Genomic DNA, 19,660 nt, shown 5'->3' with positions numbered 1-19,660 from the left:
TTTGAGAAGATAGACAAAATTGACAAACCATTAGCCAGACTCATCAAGAAAAAAAAGGGAGAAGAGAAATCAATAGAATTAGAAATGAAAAAGGAGACGAAACAACTGACACTGCAGAAATACAAAGGATCATGAGAGATTACTACAAGAAACTCTATGCCAATAAAATGGACAATCTGGAAGAAATGGACAAATTCTTAGAAATGCACAACCTGCCGAGACTGAATCAGGAAGAAATAGAAAATATGAATAGACCAATCACAAGCACTGAAATTGAAACTGTGATTAAAAATCTTCCAACAAACATAAGCCCAGGACCCGATGGCTTCACAGGTGAATTCTATCAAACATTTAGAGAAGAGCTAACACCTATCCTTCTCAAACTCTTCCAAAATATAGCAGAGGGAGGAACACTCCCAAACTCATTCTACGAGGCCACCATCACCTTGATACCAAAACCAGACAAGGATGTCACAAAGAAAGAAAACTACAGGCCAATATCACTGATGAACATAGATGCAAAAATCCTCAACAAAATACTAGCAAACAATCCAACAGCACATTAAAAGGATCATACACCATGATCAAGTGGGGTTTATTCCAGGAATGCAAGGATTCTTCAATATACGCAAATCAATCAATGTGATACACCATATTAACAAGTTGAAGGAGAAAAACCATATGATCATCTCAATAGATGCAGAGAAAGCTTTCAACAAAATTCAACACCCATTTATGATAAAAACCCTGCAGAAAGTAGGCATAGAGGGAACTTTCCTCAACATCATAAGGCCATATATGACAAACCCACAGCCAACATGGTCCTCAATGGTGAAAAACTGAAACCATTTCCACTAAGATCAGGAACAAGACAAGGCTGCCCACTCTCACCACTCTTATTCAACTTAGTTTTGGAAGTTTTAGCCACAGCAATCAGAGAAGAAAAGGAAATAAAAGGAATCCAAATTGGAAAAGAAGAAGTAAAGCTGTCACTGTTTGCAGATGACATGATACTATACATAGAGAATCCTAAAGATGCTACCAGAAAACTACAAGAGCTAATCAATGAATTTGGTAAAGCAGCAGGATACAAAATTAATGCACAGAAATCTCTGGCATTCCTGTACACTAATGATGAAAAATCTGAAAATGAAATCAAGAAAACACTCCCATTTACCACTGCAACAAAAAGAATAAAATATCTAGGAATAAACCTACCTAAGGAGACAAAAGACCTGTATGCAGAAAATTATAAGACACTGATGAAAGAAATTAAAGATGATACAAATAGATGGAGAGATATACCATGCTCCTGGATTGGAAGAATCAATATTGTGAAAATGACTCTACTACCCAAAGCAATCTACAGATTCAATGCAATCCCTATCAAACTACCACTGGCATTTTTCACAGAACTAGAACAAAACATTTCAAAATCTGTTTGGAAAAACAAAAGGCCCCGAATAGCCAAAGCAATCTTGAGAACGAAAAACGGAGCTGGAGGAATCAGGCACCCTGACTTCAGACTATACTACAAAGCTACAGTAATCAAGACAGTGTGGTACTGGCACAAAAACAGAAAGGTAGATCAATGGAACAGGATAGAAAGCCCAGAGATAAACCCACGCACATATGGTCAACTTATCTTTGATAAAGGAGGCAGGAATGTACAGTGGAGAAAGGACAGCCTCTTCAATAAGTGGTGCTGGGAAAACTGGACAGGGACATGTAAAAGTATGAGATTAGATCATTCCCTAACACCATACACAAAAATAAGCTCAAAATGGATTAAAGACCTAAATGTAAGGCCAGAAACGATCACACTCTCAGAGGAAAACATAGGCAGAACACTCTATGACATAAATCACAGCAAGATCCTTTTGGACCCACCTCCTAGAGAAATGGAAATAAAAGCAAAGATAAACAAATGGGACCTAATGAAACTTCAAAGCTTTTGCACAGCAAAGGAAACCATAAACAAGACCAAAAGACAACCCTCAGAATGGGAGAAAATATTTGCAAATGAAGCAACTGACAAAGGATTAATCTCCAACATTTATAAACAGCTCATGCAGCTCAATAACAAAAAAACAAACAACCCAATCCAAAAATGGACAGAAGACTTAAATAGGCATTTCTCCAAAGAAGATATACAGACTGCCAACAAACACATGAAAGAATGCTCAACCTCATTCATCATTAGAGAAATGCAAATCAAAACTACAATGAGATATCATCTCACACCAGTCAGAATGGCCATCATCAAGAAATCTAGAAACAATAAATGCTGGAGAGGGTGTGGAGAAAAGGGAACACTCTTGCACTGCTGGTGGGAATGTGAATTGGTACAGCCACTATGGAGAACAGTATGGAGGTTCCTTAAAAAACTAAAAATAGAACTACCATATGACCCAGCAATCCCACTACTAGGCATATACCCTGAGAAAACCATAATTCAAAAAGAGACATGTACCAAAATGTTCATTGCAGCTCTATTCACAATAGCCCGGAGCTGGAAACAACCTAAGTGTCCATCATCGGATGAATGGATAAAGAAGATGTGGCACATATATACAATGGAATATTACTCAGCCATAAAAAGAAACGAAACTGAGCTATTTGTAATGAGGTGGATAGACCTAGAGTCTGTCATACAGAGTGAAGTAAGTCAGAAAGAGAAAGACAAATACCGTATGCTAACACATATATATGGAATTTTTTAAAAATGTCATGAAGAACCTAGGGGTAAAACGGGAATAAAGACACAGACCTACTTGAGAATGGACTTGAGGATATGGGGAGGGGGAAGGATAAGCTGTGACAAAGCGAAAGAGAGGCATGGACATATATACACTACCAAACGTAAGGTAGATAGATAGTGGGAAGCAGCCGCAGAGCACAGGGAGATCAGCTCGGTGCTTTGTGACCGCCTGGAGGGGTGGGATGGGGAGGGCGGGAGGGAGGGAGATGCATGAGGGAAGAGATATGGGAACATATGTATATGTATAAGTGATTCACTTTGTAAAGCAGAAACTAATATAAATAAATATATAAATAAATAAATAACAACAACAACAAAAAAGATGATACAAATAGCTAGGGAAATATATACCATGCTCTTGGATTGGAAGAATCAACATTGTAAAAATGACTCTACTACCCCAAGCAATCTACAGATTCAATGCAATCCCTGTCAAACTACCTGTGGCATTTTTCACAGAAGTAGAACAAAAAATTTCACAATCTGTATGGAAACACTAAAGACCCCGAATAGCCAAAGTGATCTTGAGAAAGAAAACGGAGCTGGAGGAATCAGGCTCCCTGACTTCAGACTATACTACAAAGCTACAGTAATCAAGATAGTATGGTACTGACACAAAAACAGATATACAGATCAATGGAACAGGATAGAAAGCCCAGAGCTAAACCCACGCACATATGGTCACCTTATCTTTGATAAAGGAGGCAAGAATATACTGTGGAGAAAAGACAGCCTCTTCAATAAGTGGTGCTGGGAAAACTGAACAGCTCCGTGTAGAAGAATGAAATTAAAACACTCCCTAACACCATACACAAAAATAAACTCAAAATGGATTAAAGACCTAAACGTAAGGCCAGACACCATCAAACTCTTAGAGGAAAACACAGGCACAACACTCTACAACATAAATCACAGCAAGATCCTTTGGACCCACCTCCTAGAGAAATGGAAATAAAAACAAAAATAAACAAATGGGACCTAATGAAACTTAAAAGCTTGTGTACAGCAAAGGAAACCATAAACAAGACCAAAAGACAACGCTAAGAATGGGAGAAACTATTTGCAAATGAAGCAACTGACAAAGGATTAACCTCCAAAATTTATAAGCAGCTCATGCAGCTCAATAACAAAAAAACAAACAACTCAATCCAAAAATGGGCAGAAGACCCAAATAGACATTTCTCCAAAGAAGATATACAGATTGCCAACAAACACATGAAAGAATGCTCAATATCATTCATCATTAGAGAAATGCAAATCAAAACTACAATGAGATATCATCTCACTCCGGTCAGAATGGCCATCATCAAAAAATCTACAAACAATAAATGATGGAGAGGGTGTGGAGAAAAGGGAACCCTCTTGCACTCTTGGTGGGATAGTCAATTGATACAGCCACTCTGGAGAACAGTTTGGAGGTTCCTTAAATAACTAAACGTAGAACTACCATACGACCCAGCAATCCCACTTCTGGGCATATACCTTGAGAAAACCATAATTCAAAAAGAGTCATGTACCAAAATATTCACTGCAGCTCTATTTATAATAGCCAGGACATGGAAGCAACCTAAGTGTCCATCAATAGATGAATGGATAAAGAAGATGTGGCACATATATATACAATGGAATATTGCTCAGCCATAAAAAGGAACAAAACTGAGTTATTTGTAGTGAGGTGGATGGACCTAGAGACTGTCATACAGAGTGAAGTCAGAAAGAGAAAAACAAATACCATATGCTAACCCATATACATGGAATCAAAAAAAAAAAAAGAAAGAAAGAAAATGGTCAGAAGGACCTAGGGGCAAGACGGGAATAAAGATGCAGACCTACTAGAGAATGGACTTAAGGATACAGGGTGGGGGAAGGGTAAGCTGGGGCAAAGTGAGACAGAGGCATGGACATATATACACTACCAAACATAAAACAGAGAGCTAATGGGAAGCAGCCACATAGCACGGTGATCAGCTCGGTACTTTGTGACCACCTAGAGGGGTGGGATAGGGAGGGTGGGAGGAAGGGCGATGCAAGAGGGAAGAGATATGGGGACATATGTATATGTATAACTGATTCACTTTGTTATAAAGCAGAAACTAGCACACCATCGTAAAGCAATTATACTCTAATAAAAATGTTACCAAAAAAAACAGCTAAAAATAGAGCTACCATATATGATCCTGCCATCCCACTCCAGGGCATATATCCAGAGAAAACCATAATTTGAAAAGACACATGCACCCCAATGTTCACTGCAGCACTATTTACAGTAGCCAAGACATGGAAGCAACCTAAATGTCCATCAACAGATGAATGGATAAAGAAGATGTGGTATGTGTGTGTGTATACACACACACACACACACACAATATAATATTATTCAGCCATAAAAAAGAATGAAATAATGCCATTTGAAGCAACATGGATGGACCTAGAGATTAATATATTAAGTGAAACAAGACAAAGACAAATATCACATGACATCGCTCATATGTGGAATCTAAAAAACAAAATGATACAAATGAACTTATATACAAAACAGAAACAGACCCACTTCTTTGTATCATTTTCAAATTTCTTCATCATTGTTATAAGAGTCTTTCACCTGCTTGGTTAAGTTATTCTTAGGTATTTTGTTCTTTCTGATGAGATTTTAAATGGGTTTGATTTCTTACTTTCTCTTTCTGATAGTTCATTATTAGAGTACAGAAAAGCAATAGATTTCTGTATATTAAGCTTGTATCATGCAACATAAGCTTTCCATGTGACCCAACAATTCCACTCCTATTTATCCAAGAGAAATGAAAATCTATGTGTACACAAAGTAAACATGTTTATAGCAGCTTTATGCATAATAACCATATTCAAATAATCGAAGCTGGAAATAATCCAAAATCCATTAACAGGTAATTACATAAACAAATTGTGGTATATAATGTTACTCAGCAATAAAAAGGAATATGAGACAACATGGATAAATCTCAAAAACATACTGAGCAAAAGAAGCCAGACAGAAAAAATATATACAGACTTCCGGGTAAGATGGCGGAAGAGTAAGACGCGGAGATCACCTTCCTCCCCACGGATACACCAGAAATACAGCTACACGTGGAACAACTCCTACAGAACACCTACTGAATGCTGGCAGAAGACCCCAGACCTCCCAAAAGGCAAGAAACTCCCCACATACCTGGGTAGGGCAAAGCGGAGAGATTCCCGCACAGAGGATCGGTGCCGAGCGGCACTCACCAGCCCGAGAGGCTTGTCTGCTCGCCCGCCGGGGCGCGCAGCGCTGGAAGCTGAGGCTCGGGCTTCGGTCAGAGCGCAGGGAGAGGACTGGGGCTGGCGGCGAGAACTCAGCCTGAAGGGGGCTAATGTGCCACAGCTAGCCGGCAGGGAGTCCGGGAAAACTCTGGAGCTGCCGAAGAGGCAAGAGACTTTTTCTTCCCTCTTGGTTTCCTGGTGCGCGAGGAGAGGGGATTAAGAGCGCTGCTTAAAGGGGCTCCACAGACGGGCGTGAGTCACGACTGAAAGCGCGGAGCCCAGTGACGGGCGCGGGACGCTGGGGCTGCTGCTACCGCCGCCAAGAAGCCTGTGTGCGAGCGCAGGTCACTGTCCACACCGCCCTTCCGGGAGCCTGTGCAGCCCGCCACTGCCGGGGTCCCGGGATCCAGGGGCGGCTTCCCTGGGAGAACGCACGGTGCGCCTCGGGCTGGTGCAACGTCACGCCGACCTCTGCCGCTGCAGGCTCGCCCCGCACTCCGTGCCCCTCCCTCCCGCCCGGCCTGAGTGAGCCAGAGTCCCCGAAAAGGCTGCTCCTTTAACCCTGTCCTGTCTGAGCGAAGGACAGACGCGCTCCGGCGACCTACACGCAGAGGCGGGGCCAAATCCAAAGCTGAGACCCAGGAGCTGTGAGAACAAAGAAGAGAAAGGGAAACCTCTCCCAGCAGCCTCAGAAGCAGCGGATTAAAGCTCCACAATCAACTTGATGTACCCTGCATCTGTGGAATACATGAATAGACAACAAATCATCCCAAATTGAGGAGCCAGGAGTCAGTGCTGTGCCTCTGAGGTGGGAGAGCCAACTTCAGGACACTGGTCCACAAGAGACCTCCCAGCTCCACATAATATCAAACGGCAAAAATCTTCCAGAGATCTCCATCTCAACACCAGCACCCAGCTTCATTCAACGACCAGCAAGCTACAGTGCTGGACACCCTATGCCAAACAACTAGCAAGACAGGAACACAACGCCACCCATTAGCAGAGAGGTGGCCTAAAATCATAAAAAGTCTGCAGACACCCCAAAACACACCACCAGACGTGGACCTGCCCACCAGAAAGACAAGATCCAGCCTCATCCACCAGAACACAGGCACTAGTACCCTCCACCAGGAAGCCTACACAACCCACTAAACCAACCTTAGCCACTGGGGACAGACGCCAAAAACAACGGGAACTACGAACCTGCAGCCTGCAAAAAGGAGACCCCAAACACAGTAACATAAGCAAAATGAGAAGACAGAAAAACACACAGCAGGAGAAGGAGCAAGATAAAAACCCACCAGACCTAACAAATGAAGAGATAATAGGCAGTCTACCTGAAAAAGAATTCAGAATAATGATGGTAAAGATGATCCAAGATTCTATTTCCCAGATCCAAAATCTTGGAAATAGAATAGACAAAATGCAAGAAACAGTTAACAAGGACCTAGAAGAACTAAAGATGAATCAAGCATCGATTAAAAACACAATAAATGAAATGAAAAATACTCTAGATGGGATCAATAGCAGAATAACTGAGGCAGAAGAACGGATAAGTGAGGTGGAAGATAAAATAGTAGAAATAACTGCTGCAGAGCAAAATAAAGAAAAAAGAATGAAAAGAACAGAGGACAGTCTCAGAGACCTCTGGGACAACATTAAACGCACCAACATTCGAATTATAGGGGTTCCAGAAGAAGAAGAGAAAAAGAAAGGGACTGAGAAAATATTTGAAGAGATTATAGTTGAAAACTTCCCTAATATGGGAAAGGAAATAGTTAATCAAGTCCAGGAGGCACAGAGAGTCCCATACAGAATAAATCCAAGGAGAAATACGCCAAGACACATATTAATCAAACTGTCAAAAATTAAACACAAAGAAATCATATTAAAAGCAGCAAGGCAAAAACAACAAATAACATACAAGGGAATCCCCATCAGGATAACAGCTGATCTCTCAGCAGAAACTCTACAAGCCAGAAGGGAGTGGCAGGACATAATTAAAGTGATGAAAGAGAAAAACCTGCAACCAAGATTACTCTAACCAGCAAGGATCTCATTCAGATTTGATGGAGAAATTAAAACGTTTACAGACAAGCAAAAGCTGAGAGAGTTCAGCACCACCAAACCAGCTTTACAACAAATGCTAAAGGAACTTCTCTAGGCAAGAAACACAACAGAAGGAAAAGACCTACAATAACGAACCCAAAACAATTAAGAAAATGGGAATAGGAACATACATATCGATAATTACCTTAAATGTAAATGGACTAAATGCTCCCACCAAAAGACACAGACTGGCTGAATGGATACAAAAACAAGACCCAGATATATGCTGTCTACAAGAGACCCACTTCAGACCTAGAGACACATACAGACTGAAAGTAAGGGGATGGAAAAAGATATTCCATGCAAATGGAAATCAAAAGAAAGCTGGAGTAGCAATTCTCATATCAGACAAAATAGACTTTAAAATAAGGACTACTAGAAGAGACAAAGAAGGACACTACCTAATGATCAAGGGATGGATCCAAGAAGAAGATATAACAATTGTAAATATTTATGCACCAAACATAGGAGCACCTCAATACATAAGGCAAATACTAACAGCCATAAAAGGAGAAATCGACAGTAACACACTCATAGTAGGGGACTTTAACACCCCACTTTCACCAATGGACAGATCATCCAAAATGAAAATAAATAAGGAAACACAAGCTTTAAATGATACATTAAACAAGATGGACTTAATTGATATTTATAGGACATTCCATCCAAAAACAACAGAATACACATTTTTCTCAAGTGCTCATGGAACATTCTCCAGGATAGATCACATCTTGGGTCACAAATCAAGCCTTGGTAAATTTAAGAAAATTGAAATTGTATCAAGTATCTTTTCTGACCACAATGCTATGAGACTAGATATCAATTACAGGAAAAGAGCTGTAAAAAATACAAACACATGGAGGCTAAACAATACACTACTTAATAACGAAGTGATAACTGAAGAAATCAAAGAGGAAATTAAAAAATACCTAGAAACAAATGACAATGGAGACACGACGACCCAAAACCTATGGGATGCAGCAAAAGCAGTTCTAAGAGGGAAGTTTATAGCAATACAATCCCACCTTAAGAAACAGGAAACATCTCGAATAAACAACCTAACCTTGCACCTAAAGCAATTAGAGAAAGAAGAACAAAAACATCCCAAAGTTAGCAGAAGGAAAGAAATCATAAAAATCAGATCAGAAATAAATGAAAAAGAAATGAAGGAAACGATAGCAAAGATCAATAAAACTAAAAGCTGGTTCTTTGAGAAGATAAACAAAATTGATAAACCATTAGCCAGACTCATCAAGAAAAGAAGGGAGAAGACTCAAATCAATAGAATTAGAAATGAAAAAGGAGAAGTAACAACTGACACTGCAGAAATACAAAAGATCATGAGAGATTACTATAAGCAACTCTATGCCCATAAAATGGACAACCTGGAAGAGATGGACAAATTCTTAGAAATGCACAACCTGCCAAGACTGACTCAGGAAGAAATAGAAAATATGAATAGACCAATCACAAGCACTGAAATTGAAACTGTGATTAAAAATCTTCCATCAAACAAAAGCCCAGGACCAGATGGCTTCACAGGCGAATTCTATCAAACATTTAGAGAAGAGCTAACACCCATCCTTCTCAAACTCTTCCAAACAATATCAGAGGAAGGAACACTCCCAAACTCATTCTACGAGGCCACCATCACCTTGATACCAAAACCAGACAAGGATGTCACAAAGAAAGAAAACTACAGGCCAATATCACTGATGAACATAGATGCAAAAATCCTCAACAAAATACTAGCAAACAGAATCCAACAGCACATTAAAAGGATCATACACCATGATCAAGTGGGGTTTATTCCAGGAATGCAAGGATTCTTCAATATACGCAAATCAATCAATGTGATACACCATATTAACAAGTTGAAGGAGAAAAACCATATGATCATCTCAATAGATGCAGAGAAAGCTTTCGACAAAATTCAACACCCATTTATGATAAAAGCCCTGCAGAAAGTAGGCATAGAGGGAACTTTCCTCAACATAATAAAGGCCATATATGACAAACCCACAGCCAACATTGTCCTCAATGGTGAAAAACTGAAACCATTTCCACTAAGATCAGGAACAAGACAAGGCTGCCCACTCTCACCACTCTTATTCAACATAGTTTTGGAAATTTTAGCCACAGCAATCAGAGAAGAAAAGGAAATAAAAGGAATCCAAATTGGAAAAGAAGAAGTAAAGCTGTCACTGTTTGCAGATGACATGATACTATACATAGAGAATCCTAAAGATGCTACCAAAAAACTACTAGAGCTAATCAATGAATTTGGTAAAGTAGCAGGATACAAAATTAATGTACAGAAATCTCTGGCATTCCTGTACACTAATGATGAAAAATCTGAAAATGAAATCAAGAAAATACTCCCATTTACCATTGCAACAAAAAGAATAAAATATCTAGGAATAAACCTACCTAAGGAGACAAAAGACCTGTTTGCAGAAAATTATAAGACACTGATGAAAGAAATTAAAGATGATACAAATAGATGGAGAGATATACCATGCTCCTGGATTGGAAGAATCAATATTGTGAAAATGTCTCTACTACCCAAAGCAATCTACAGATTCAATGCAATCCCTATCAAACTACCACTGGCATTTTTCACAGAACTAGAACAAAAAATTTCAAAATTTGTTTGGAAAAACAAAAGGCCCCGAATAGCCAAAGCAATCTTGAGAACGAAAAACGGAGCTGGAGGAATCAGGCTCCCTGACTTCAGACTATACTACAAAGCTACAGTAATCAAGACAGTGTGGTACTGGCATAAAAACAGAAAGATAGATCAGTGGATCAGGATAGAAAGCCCAGAGATAAACCCACGCACATATGGCCAACTTATCTTTGATAAAGGAGGCAGGAATGTACAGTGGAGAAAGGACAGCCTCTTCAATAAGTGGTGCTGGGAAAACTGGACAGGGACATGTAAAAGTTTGAGATTAGATCATTCCCTAACACCATACACAAAAATAAGCTCAAAATGGATTAAAGACTTAAATGTAAGGCCAGAAACTATCAAACTCTTAGAGGAAAACATAGGCAGAACACTATATGACATAAATCACAGCAAGATCCTTTTGGACCCACCTCCTAGAGAAATGGAAATAAAAACAAAGATAAACACATGGGACCTAATGAAACTTCAAAGCTTTTGCACAGCAAAGGAAACCATAAACAAGACCAAAAGACAACCCTCAGAATGGGAGAAAATATTTGCAAATGAAGCAACTGACAAAGGATTAATCTCCAAAATTTATAAACAGCTCATGCAGCTCAATAGCAAAAAAACAAACAACCCAATCGAAAAATGGGCAGAAGACTTAAATAGGCATTTCTCCAAAGAAGATATACAGACTGCCAACAAACACATGAAAGAATGCTCAACATCATTAATCATTAGAGAAATGCAAATCAAAACTACAATGAGGTATCATCTCACACCAGTCAGAATGGCCATCATCAAGAAATCTAGAAACAATAAATGCTGGAGAGGGTGTGGAGAAAAGGGAACACTCTTGCACTGCTGGTGGGAATGTGAATTGGTACAGCCACTATGGAGAACAGTATGGAGGTTCCTTAAAAAACTAAAAATAGAACTACCATATGACCCAGCAATCCCACTACTAGGCATATACCCTGAGAAAACCATAATTCCAAAAGAGACATGTACCAAAATGTTCATTGCAGCTCTATTCACAATAGCCCGGAGCTGGAAACAACCTAAGTGTCCATCATCGGATGAATGGATAAAGAAGATGTGGCACATATATACAATGGAATATTACTCAGCCATAAAAAGAAACGAAACTGAGCTATTTGTAATGAGGTGGATAGACCTAGAGTCTGTCATACAGAGTGAAGTAAGTCAGAAAGAGAAAGACAAATACTGTATGCTAACACATATATACAGAATTTAAAAAAAAAAAATGTCATGAAGGACCTAGGGGTAAAACGGGAATAAAGACACAGACCTACTTGAGAATGGACTTGTGGATATGGGGAGGGGGAAGGGTAAGCTGTGACAAAGCGAAAGAGAGGCATGGACATATATACACTACCAAACGTAAGGTAGATAGATAGTGGGAAGCAGCCGCAGAGCAAAGGGAGATCAGCTCGGTGCTTTGTGACCGCCTGGAGGGGTGGAATGGGCAGGGTGGGAGGGAGGGAGATGCATGAGGGAAGGGATGTGGGAACAGATGTATATGTATGACTGATTCACTTTGTTATAAAGCAGAAACTAATAAAAAAATAAAAAAAGAAAAAAAAAAGAAAAAATATATACTATATGATCCCACTTACATGGAAATGGGTGGTCCACCCTGGGGACATGGGTGGTGGTTGGGATTTACCTGATTAGAGCACAAGGAACTTCTTCAAGTAATGGAAATATTCCATATCTTGGTTGTGGTGGTGGTTACATAGGTACACAAATTTACTGAAACTCTAGAATGACTATATTTTATTATATGCAAATTATACTTCAGTAAAGTTGATTTTTTGGTTAATTTGAAAGGAGCTCATTCCTAAGTTTTTAGTAAATGAATATTAAATGCTAAAACATTTTTTAAGAGATCCTGATGAAGCTGGGTTCTGTATTACACCTTGGGAGACTGATGTAGGTTATACCTAGAAACGGAATTACTAGTTCACAAGATACATAAATCTTTTTTATATATATAAATTTATTTATTTATTTTTGGCTGAGCTGGGTCTTCGTTGCTGTGCACAAGCTTTCTCTCGTTACGGAGAGCAGGGGCTACTCTTTCGTTGCGGTGCACGGGTTTTTCACTGTGGTGGCTTCTCTTGTTGTGGAGCACGGGCTCTAGGCGCACGGGCTTCAGTAGTTGTGGCACGCGGGCGCAGTAGTTGTGGCTCACGGGCTCTAGAGCGCAGGCTCAGTAGCTGTGGAGCATGGGCTTAGTTGCTCCACGGCATGTGGAATCTTCCTGGACCAGGGCTCGAACCCGTGTCCCCTGCACTGGCAGGTGGATTCTTAACCACTGAGCCACCAGGGAAGTCCAAGATACATAAATCTTCAACTTTATCAGATATTGCCAAATTCCCCTCCCAAGTTGTTTTTGTTTAGACTCTAAATCCCTTTAAAGTAGTTTATACTCCTCATCTTTACTTCTTCTTTTTCATCTCAGTCTATCAAAAACTTTTTTCCATTCTCTAACAGTCCATTTGAAACTACTTTTACCAAGGTCTCCAAATACCTCAATTTCAAAATCCAACAGCCTCTTTTCGGTTTTAATCATTCTTGACCACTCAAGTCTCCCTTTGCTTTATTTATTTCACAATAACTTCTTACACTGAGGAGCCAAAAGATACTCCATGCTTCTGAAACTTTTCTCAAATCATCTCCGATGGGAGAGACTGACGTTAGGTGCAGCTAAACTAACTGGAATCCTCAGGCAGGGTGTCAGGAGGAAGATAGGCAGGCATGGGGCGGGGAGGAGACTTCAATGTCTACATGGGATGGTGCCACAAGTCCATAGCTAGGCTGCACATTTCAACAGTGAGAATACCTGAGTTTTACCACAGAGCAGCTTCTAGTGGGTGAGATGACAACCGAGATACTAGAGGTCGAGCAATACTGGTGGCACTTACTTTCTGTTACTATTTTTATACTTGTATTATAGATACCTGTGCCCTTGTCTTACTTGTGGGAGATATTCTCTTTGAAAGGAGAAATCATATTTATTAGCATCTCTGTATATGTCAAAACACTGGATTATTATCCAAAACAAACACACAATGCAAATTTCCTAACTATATAAATAATACAAGAAAAGCAAGGTAAAGAAAAATAATTAGTGCCAAATTTTTCTCTGTATATTCTGTCAATTCATTATTTTATACCTAAGAAATGAAAAACTATAGTAGCTACTCAAACAAATCACAAGCTATTTAAAAATCAGTATAAATCTAAAGGGAATCTGGGCAAAAGGATGAGCTAAAAATGAATATATGTTTAGAAGTTGGTGAATATTTAGTAAAATGTTGGGGAATATTATTCTAAATTATTAGAATATTATTAGAATATTATTCTAAAATGTTAGGGGAATAATATTCTAATAAGGAAGATTTAAGGAATACTATGAGAAAAGTTCAATACTGTATGTTATTCTACTTTAAAATATCTTTTTATTATCACTTTGTGATATGGTATTTAAGTTTAGGTGCTATAATAAACAACTATATGTCTGGCAGTAATTGTAAGAAAAGCTATCATTTTTATTCCACAAATTAGGCCTTCAACAAAAACTGATCCTTGCAATTCAAAAAATTTAACAGATACCAGTACCAGTTAATCTAACTAAACCCACAATACACATTCATTTTCTTTAAAGATTAAAGTCAGAAACTCTCAAAAATTATATAGCTCCCAACACTACTTCATGATAAAAACACTCAACAAACGAGGAGGAGAAGAGAACTAACTTACTCAATCTGATAAAGGGCATCTATAAAACATCCTCAGCTAATATCATACTTGTTAGTGAAAGAATGAATGCTTTCTCCCTAGGATCAAAAAGAAGATAAGGATGTTCATTCTCTCTGTTTCTATTCAACACTGTACTGGAAGTTCTTAGACAGGGCAACTGGGCAAGAAAATGAGATAAAAGACATGGAGATTGAAAAGGAAGAAGGAAAATTATTTCTATGTGCAAATGACATGATCTTGTAGAAAACCCTAAGGAATCCATTTTAAAAAAAACACTATTAGAGCTAATAAATAAGTTCAGCTAGGTTACAATACACAAAATCATATAAAAAATCAATTTCATTTCTACACATTTTCAAGGTACAATCTGAAAATAAAACAGTTAAAAAACAATCTCGGGCTTCCCTGGTGGCGCAGTGGTTGAGAGTCTGCCTGCTAACGCAGGGGACACGGGTTCGGGCCCTGGTCCGGGAGGATCCCACATGCTGCGGAGCAACTAAGTCCGTGAGCCACGGCTACTGGGCCTGCGCGTCTGGAGCCTGTGCTCCGCAACGGGAGGGGCCGCAATAGTGAGAGGTCCGTGCACTGCGATGAAGAGTGGCCCCCACTTTCCACAACTAGAGAAAGCCCTCGCACGGAAATGAAGACACAACACAGCCCTAAATAAATAAATAAATAAACAAACAAATAAATAAAAAGAATCCACTCTCTTCTCCTAAGCCAGACATTAAATAGGATTGCAATAACACTCTAAAAAAAAAAAAATCTCATTTACTACAGCATCAAAAAGAACAAAATACTTAGGAATAAAGTTAACAACTGAAGTGTAAGGCTTATATACTGAAAACATAATTGAGAACAATTAAAGAAGACCTAAATAAATTTTTAAAATCTATGTTGATGGATTATAAGACTTAACATTATTAAGATGACAGTACTCCCCAAACTGATTTGCAGATTCAATGTAATCCCTATGAAAACATAAGCTGGCCTTCTTTGCAGAAATTGTCAAGTTAATTCTAAAATTCATACGGAAATTCAAGTGACCTAGAGTGGTCAAAACAATCCTGAGAAAGAAGAACAAACCTGGAAGACTCACAGTTCCCAATTTCAAAACTTACTGCAAAGCTGAAATAATTAAGATAGCATGGTACAAGCATAAAAATAGGCATAGAGATGAATGGAATAAAAGTGAGAGTCCAGGGGCTTCCCTGGTGGCGCAGTGGTTGAGAGTCCACCTGCCGATGCAGGGGACACGGGTTCACGCCCCGGTCCAGGAGGATCCCACATGCCGTGAAGCGGCTGGGCCCGTGAGCCATGGCTGCTGAGCCTGCACGTCCGGAGCCTGTGCTCCGCAATGGGAGAGGCCACAACAGTGAGAGGCCCACGTACCACACACACACACACACACACACACAAGTGAGAGTCCAGAAATAAACTCTTACATTTACAGTAAACTGATTTTCTACAAGGGTGCCAATACAATTCAATGAGGGAAAGAACAGTCTTTTCAATAAATGGTGCTTGAACAACTAGATATCCCATACACAAAAATTAACTCAAAACAGATCACAGAGCTAAATATAAGAGCTAAAACTATAAATCTCTTAGAAGAAAACATAGAGGTAAATCTTTTTGACCTTAGATTTGGCAATGGGTTCTTAGATATGACACCAGAAACATACACAACAAAAGAGAAAATATGCAAATTGGACTTTATCAAAATTTTAAAATTTTGTGCTTCCAAGGACACTATGAAGAAAGTGAAAAGACAACTCACAGAATAGGAGAAAACATTTACAAACTAGAAATCTAATAAGGGTCCAGTATCCAGAATACATAAAGAAATCTTACAAGTCAACATTAAAAAGACAAAAGTCATGATTAAAAAAGGGCAAATGACATGAATAAATATTTTTCCAAAGAAAACATACAAATGGCCAAGAAGCACATAAAAAATGCTCGACATCACTAGTCATCAGGGAAATATAAATCAAAATCACAGTGAACTGCTTCTTCACACCCTCTAGGATGGCTATAAAAAAGATAAGCATTGGTTAAGCATGTGGTGAAATGAGAACTCTCACATACATTGCTGGTGGGAATGTAAAATGATGAAGCCACTTTGGAAAACAGTCCGTTAGTTCCTCAAAAGATTAAACGTTGAATTACTATATGATTTAATAATTCCATTCCTACATGATACACCCAAGAGGAATGTAATATATGTCCACACAAAAACGTGTACCTGAATGTTCATAGCTCATTATTCATATTAGCCAAAAGGTAAAACAGCCCAAAGTCCATCAACTGAAAGAGAAATAAAATGTGGTATACCCATACAATGGAATATTATTTGGCAATTAAAAGGAATAACGTACTGATACATACTACAACATGGATGAACATCAAAAACATCATGCAAGTGAAAGAAACCAGTCACAGGCCAGGTACTGCATGATTCCACTTACATGAAATGTCAGAATAGGCAAATTTATAGACAGAAAGTAGATCAGTGGTTGTCTACAGTTGAGGGGATTGAGGGAAAATGTGAAGTGACTGCTAACAGGTATGAGGTTTATTTTGGGTGATGAAAATGTTCTAATATCAATTGTGGTAACAGCTGCACATCTCTGTGAATATACTAAAGACCACTGAATTGTACATTTTCAATGGATGAACTGTATGGTATGTAAAATATATCTCAGTAAAAATGTTACAAAAAAATGCAGCTCAAAAGTTGATGACTGTTAGAAGAAGGCACATATGAAGAAATTTTGCCTCAGATATCTGAAGTACAACAACCACAGATCACCTCCACTGCAGAGACTACTGGAATAAAAATAAATGATCCCTACAGTGATTTGGTTCTTTCTAAAATATTAACTTATATAATATATATTGTTTTCCTTCTAAGCATCTCATAGGTAAGTCTTTTTCTTTTTTTTTTTTTTTTTTTTTTTTTGCGGTACGCGGGCCTCTCACTGCTGTGGCCTCTCCCATTGCGGAGCACAGGCTCCGGATGCGCCGGCTCAGCAGCCATGGCTCACGGGCCCAGCCGCTCCGCGGCATGTGGGATCTTCCCGGACCGGGGCGCGAACCCGTGTCCCCTGCATCGGCAGGCGGACTCTCAGCCACTGCGCCACCAGGGAAGCCCCCTCATAGGTAAGTTTTTAGCCAAAAATATCTAGGCTGAGATACAGACATCTATAAAATTTCTCTAGGCTTAAATAATAATATTTTAAAATCAATTGTCTACTCATGAATAGTGAATATATAAAAATTGTAGGAAGAATAATAATCAGAATTAGTCTCATCATACAGCTGAAATAAAATTCATAAGATGTGTCAGAGGGCTTCCCTGGTGGCGCAGTGGTTAAGAGTCCGCCTGTCAATGCAGGGGACACGGGTTCGAGCCCTGGTCCAGGAAGATCCCACATGCTGCAGAGCAACTAAGCCTGTGTGCCACAACTACTGAGCCTGTGCGCCACAACTACTGAGCCTGTGCTCTACAGCCCGCGAGCCACAACTACTGAAGCCTGCGCTCCACAACAAGAGAAGCCACCCCAATGAGAAGCCCGTGCACCACAACGAAGAGCAGCCCCCACTTGCCGCAACTAGAGAAAGCCCATGTGCTGCAACGAAGACCCAACACAGCGAAAAATAAATAAATAAAAATAAAAAAGATGTGTCCGACACAGTCATAGAATGGTATATACGTCATCTCGAACCATATCAACAATCGGTACAATGAAGACGAGGAAATCAGGATTCAGAGACATTAAGTAACTTGCCTGTTCAGGGATTAGACAGCGAAGCTAGGATTTGAATTTAAGACTGCCTGTCTCTGAAACCTAGGATCTTATACCGTCTTATACTATTTCCTAACTTCAAGAAGGGATAAAGCATCCAACCAGACAACAGTAATTAAAGAGACTGACCACAAATATGTCCTCATATAAAAATATAAAAATTCTAAAGTTTAAAGGAACCTCAGAGAACATCTACTCCAAGAACCTCATTTTACAAATGACACAACACTTTGCAGTCTCTGATCAGCCTTGGCTATTTCCACTACTCTCTGGTCTCCAATGTAAATACTACAAGGTTATCTGCAGATCCTTCCTGATAGCCTCAGCATAAATCAAATGAGGAATCATGGAAGAGCTATGTTTCAGTAAGTCATGGATGTGCTGAATAACTCCCCAAAATTGATATTTTTAGACTATAATAAAAAATAAAATTTTCCGTTACTTGCCTTATGCAGAATTTTGGTTACACAGAATTTGTAATACTGCTTTATTGCTACTTTGAACTCTTACCTTTGTGACCACAAGAAACATAGTATAGAGGAACATAAGAGCATGCCTTGGTATTGCCAGATTCTTGGTTTGCTGGAATGTGAAGATAACTGACCCCAGCAGGGTTACCTTGGCAGAGCTGAAAATAAAAAACATTTTAACTCAGTAAGTATTAAATATTACTTATCTCTATATTTCTCAAACAGTATTCTCAAAATATTAATTTAATGAGTTATTAATAGATGTAACACAAAAACGAGTTCTGTAAATATAAAGTTTTGGAAATGCTGAGTTACATAAAGTTAAATACCTTTCTTCACAGCATAAGGTATCAAAGTTTAGAATGTTCATACATACTGTGACTTTCTGATAAAGAGAGTACATTTCTATAGGTAATATTTCTGAATTGACTACATAACACTTTTTCACAAAGGATTTGAAAGTCCCACGTTCCACAGCATGATTTGGGAAAAGTATGTTAGCCCTGAAAAACCTTATAGTGCTAACCAAGCTTGGGTGGGATGGGGGATGGAAAAGAAAGCCCTGATTTGCAGCATTTCCTCATTTCCACGGTGTAAACACAGTCGCCCCATGGTATTCGCAGGGAATTTGTTCCAGGAGCCCCCACACTTACCAAAATCCACTGATGCCCAAGTCCGTGATATAAAATGATGTAGTATTTACGTAGAACCTATGCACATCCTCCCACATACTTTACATCATCTCTAGATTATTTACAATACCTAATATAATGTAAATGCTATG

General features: G+C 39.1%; 1 protein-coding gene across 1 annotated transcript in view; it reads right to left on the bottom strand.

Annotated features, from left to right (window-relative positions):
• The window catches only part of LOC309800844 (trimeric intracellular cation channel type B-like), an 85,226-nt gene that overhangs the window by 19,525 nt on the left and 46,041 nt on the right, over positions 1-19,660 (bottom strand). The window contains exon 5 of the mRNA XM_082615165.1: positions 18,917-19,034. Coding sequence (XP_082471291.1) covers positions 18,917-19,034 — 118 coding nt within the window. The remainder of the gene's footprint in view (positions 1-18,916; positions 19,035-19,660) is intronic.

The sequence above is a fragment of the Mesoplodon mirus genome, assembly GCF_964341445.2.
Source record: "Mesoplodon mirus genome assembly, chromosome: 1".
In the NCBI taxonomy this organism is placed as follows: Eukaryota; Metazoa; Chordata; class Mammalia; order Artiodactyla; family Ziphiidae; genus Mesoplodon; species Mesoplodon mirus.
The sequence above is the reverse complement of the archived record's forward strand: the minus strand, read 5'-3'. Positions and strand labels throughout refer to the sequence as shown.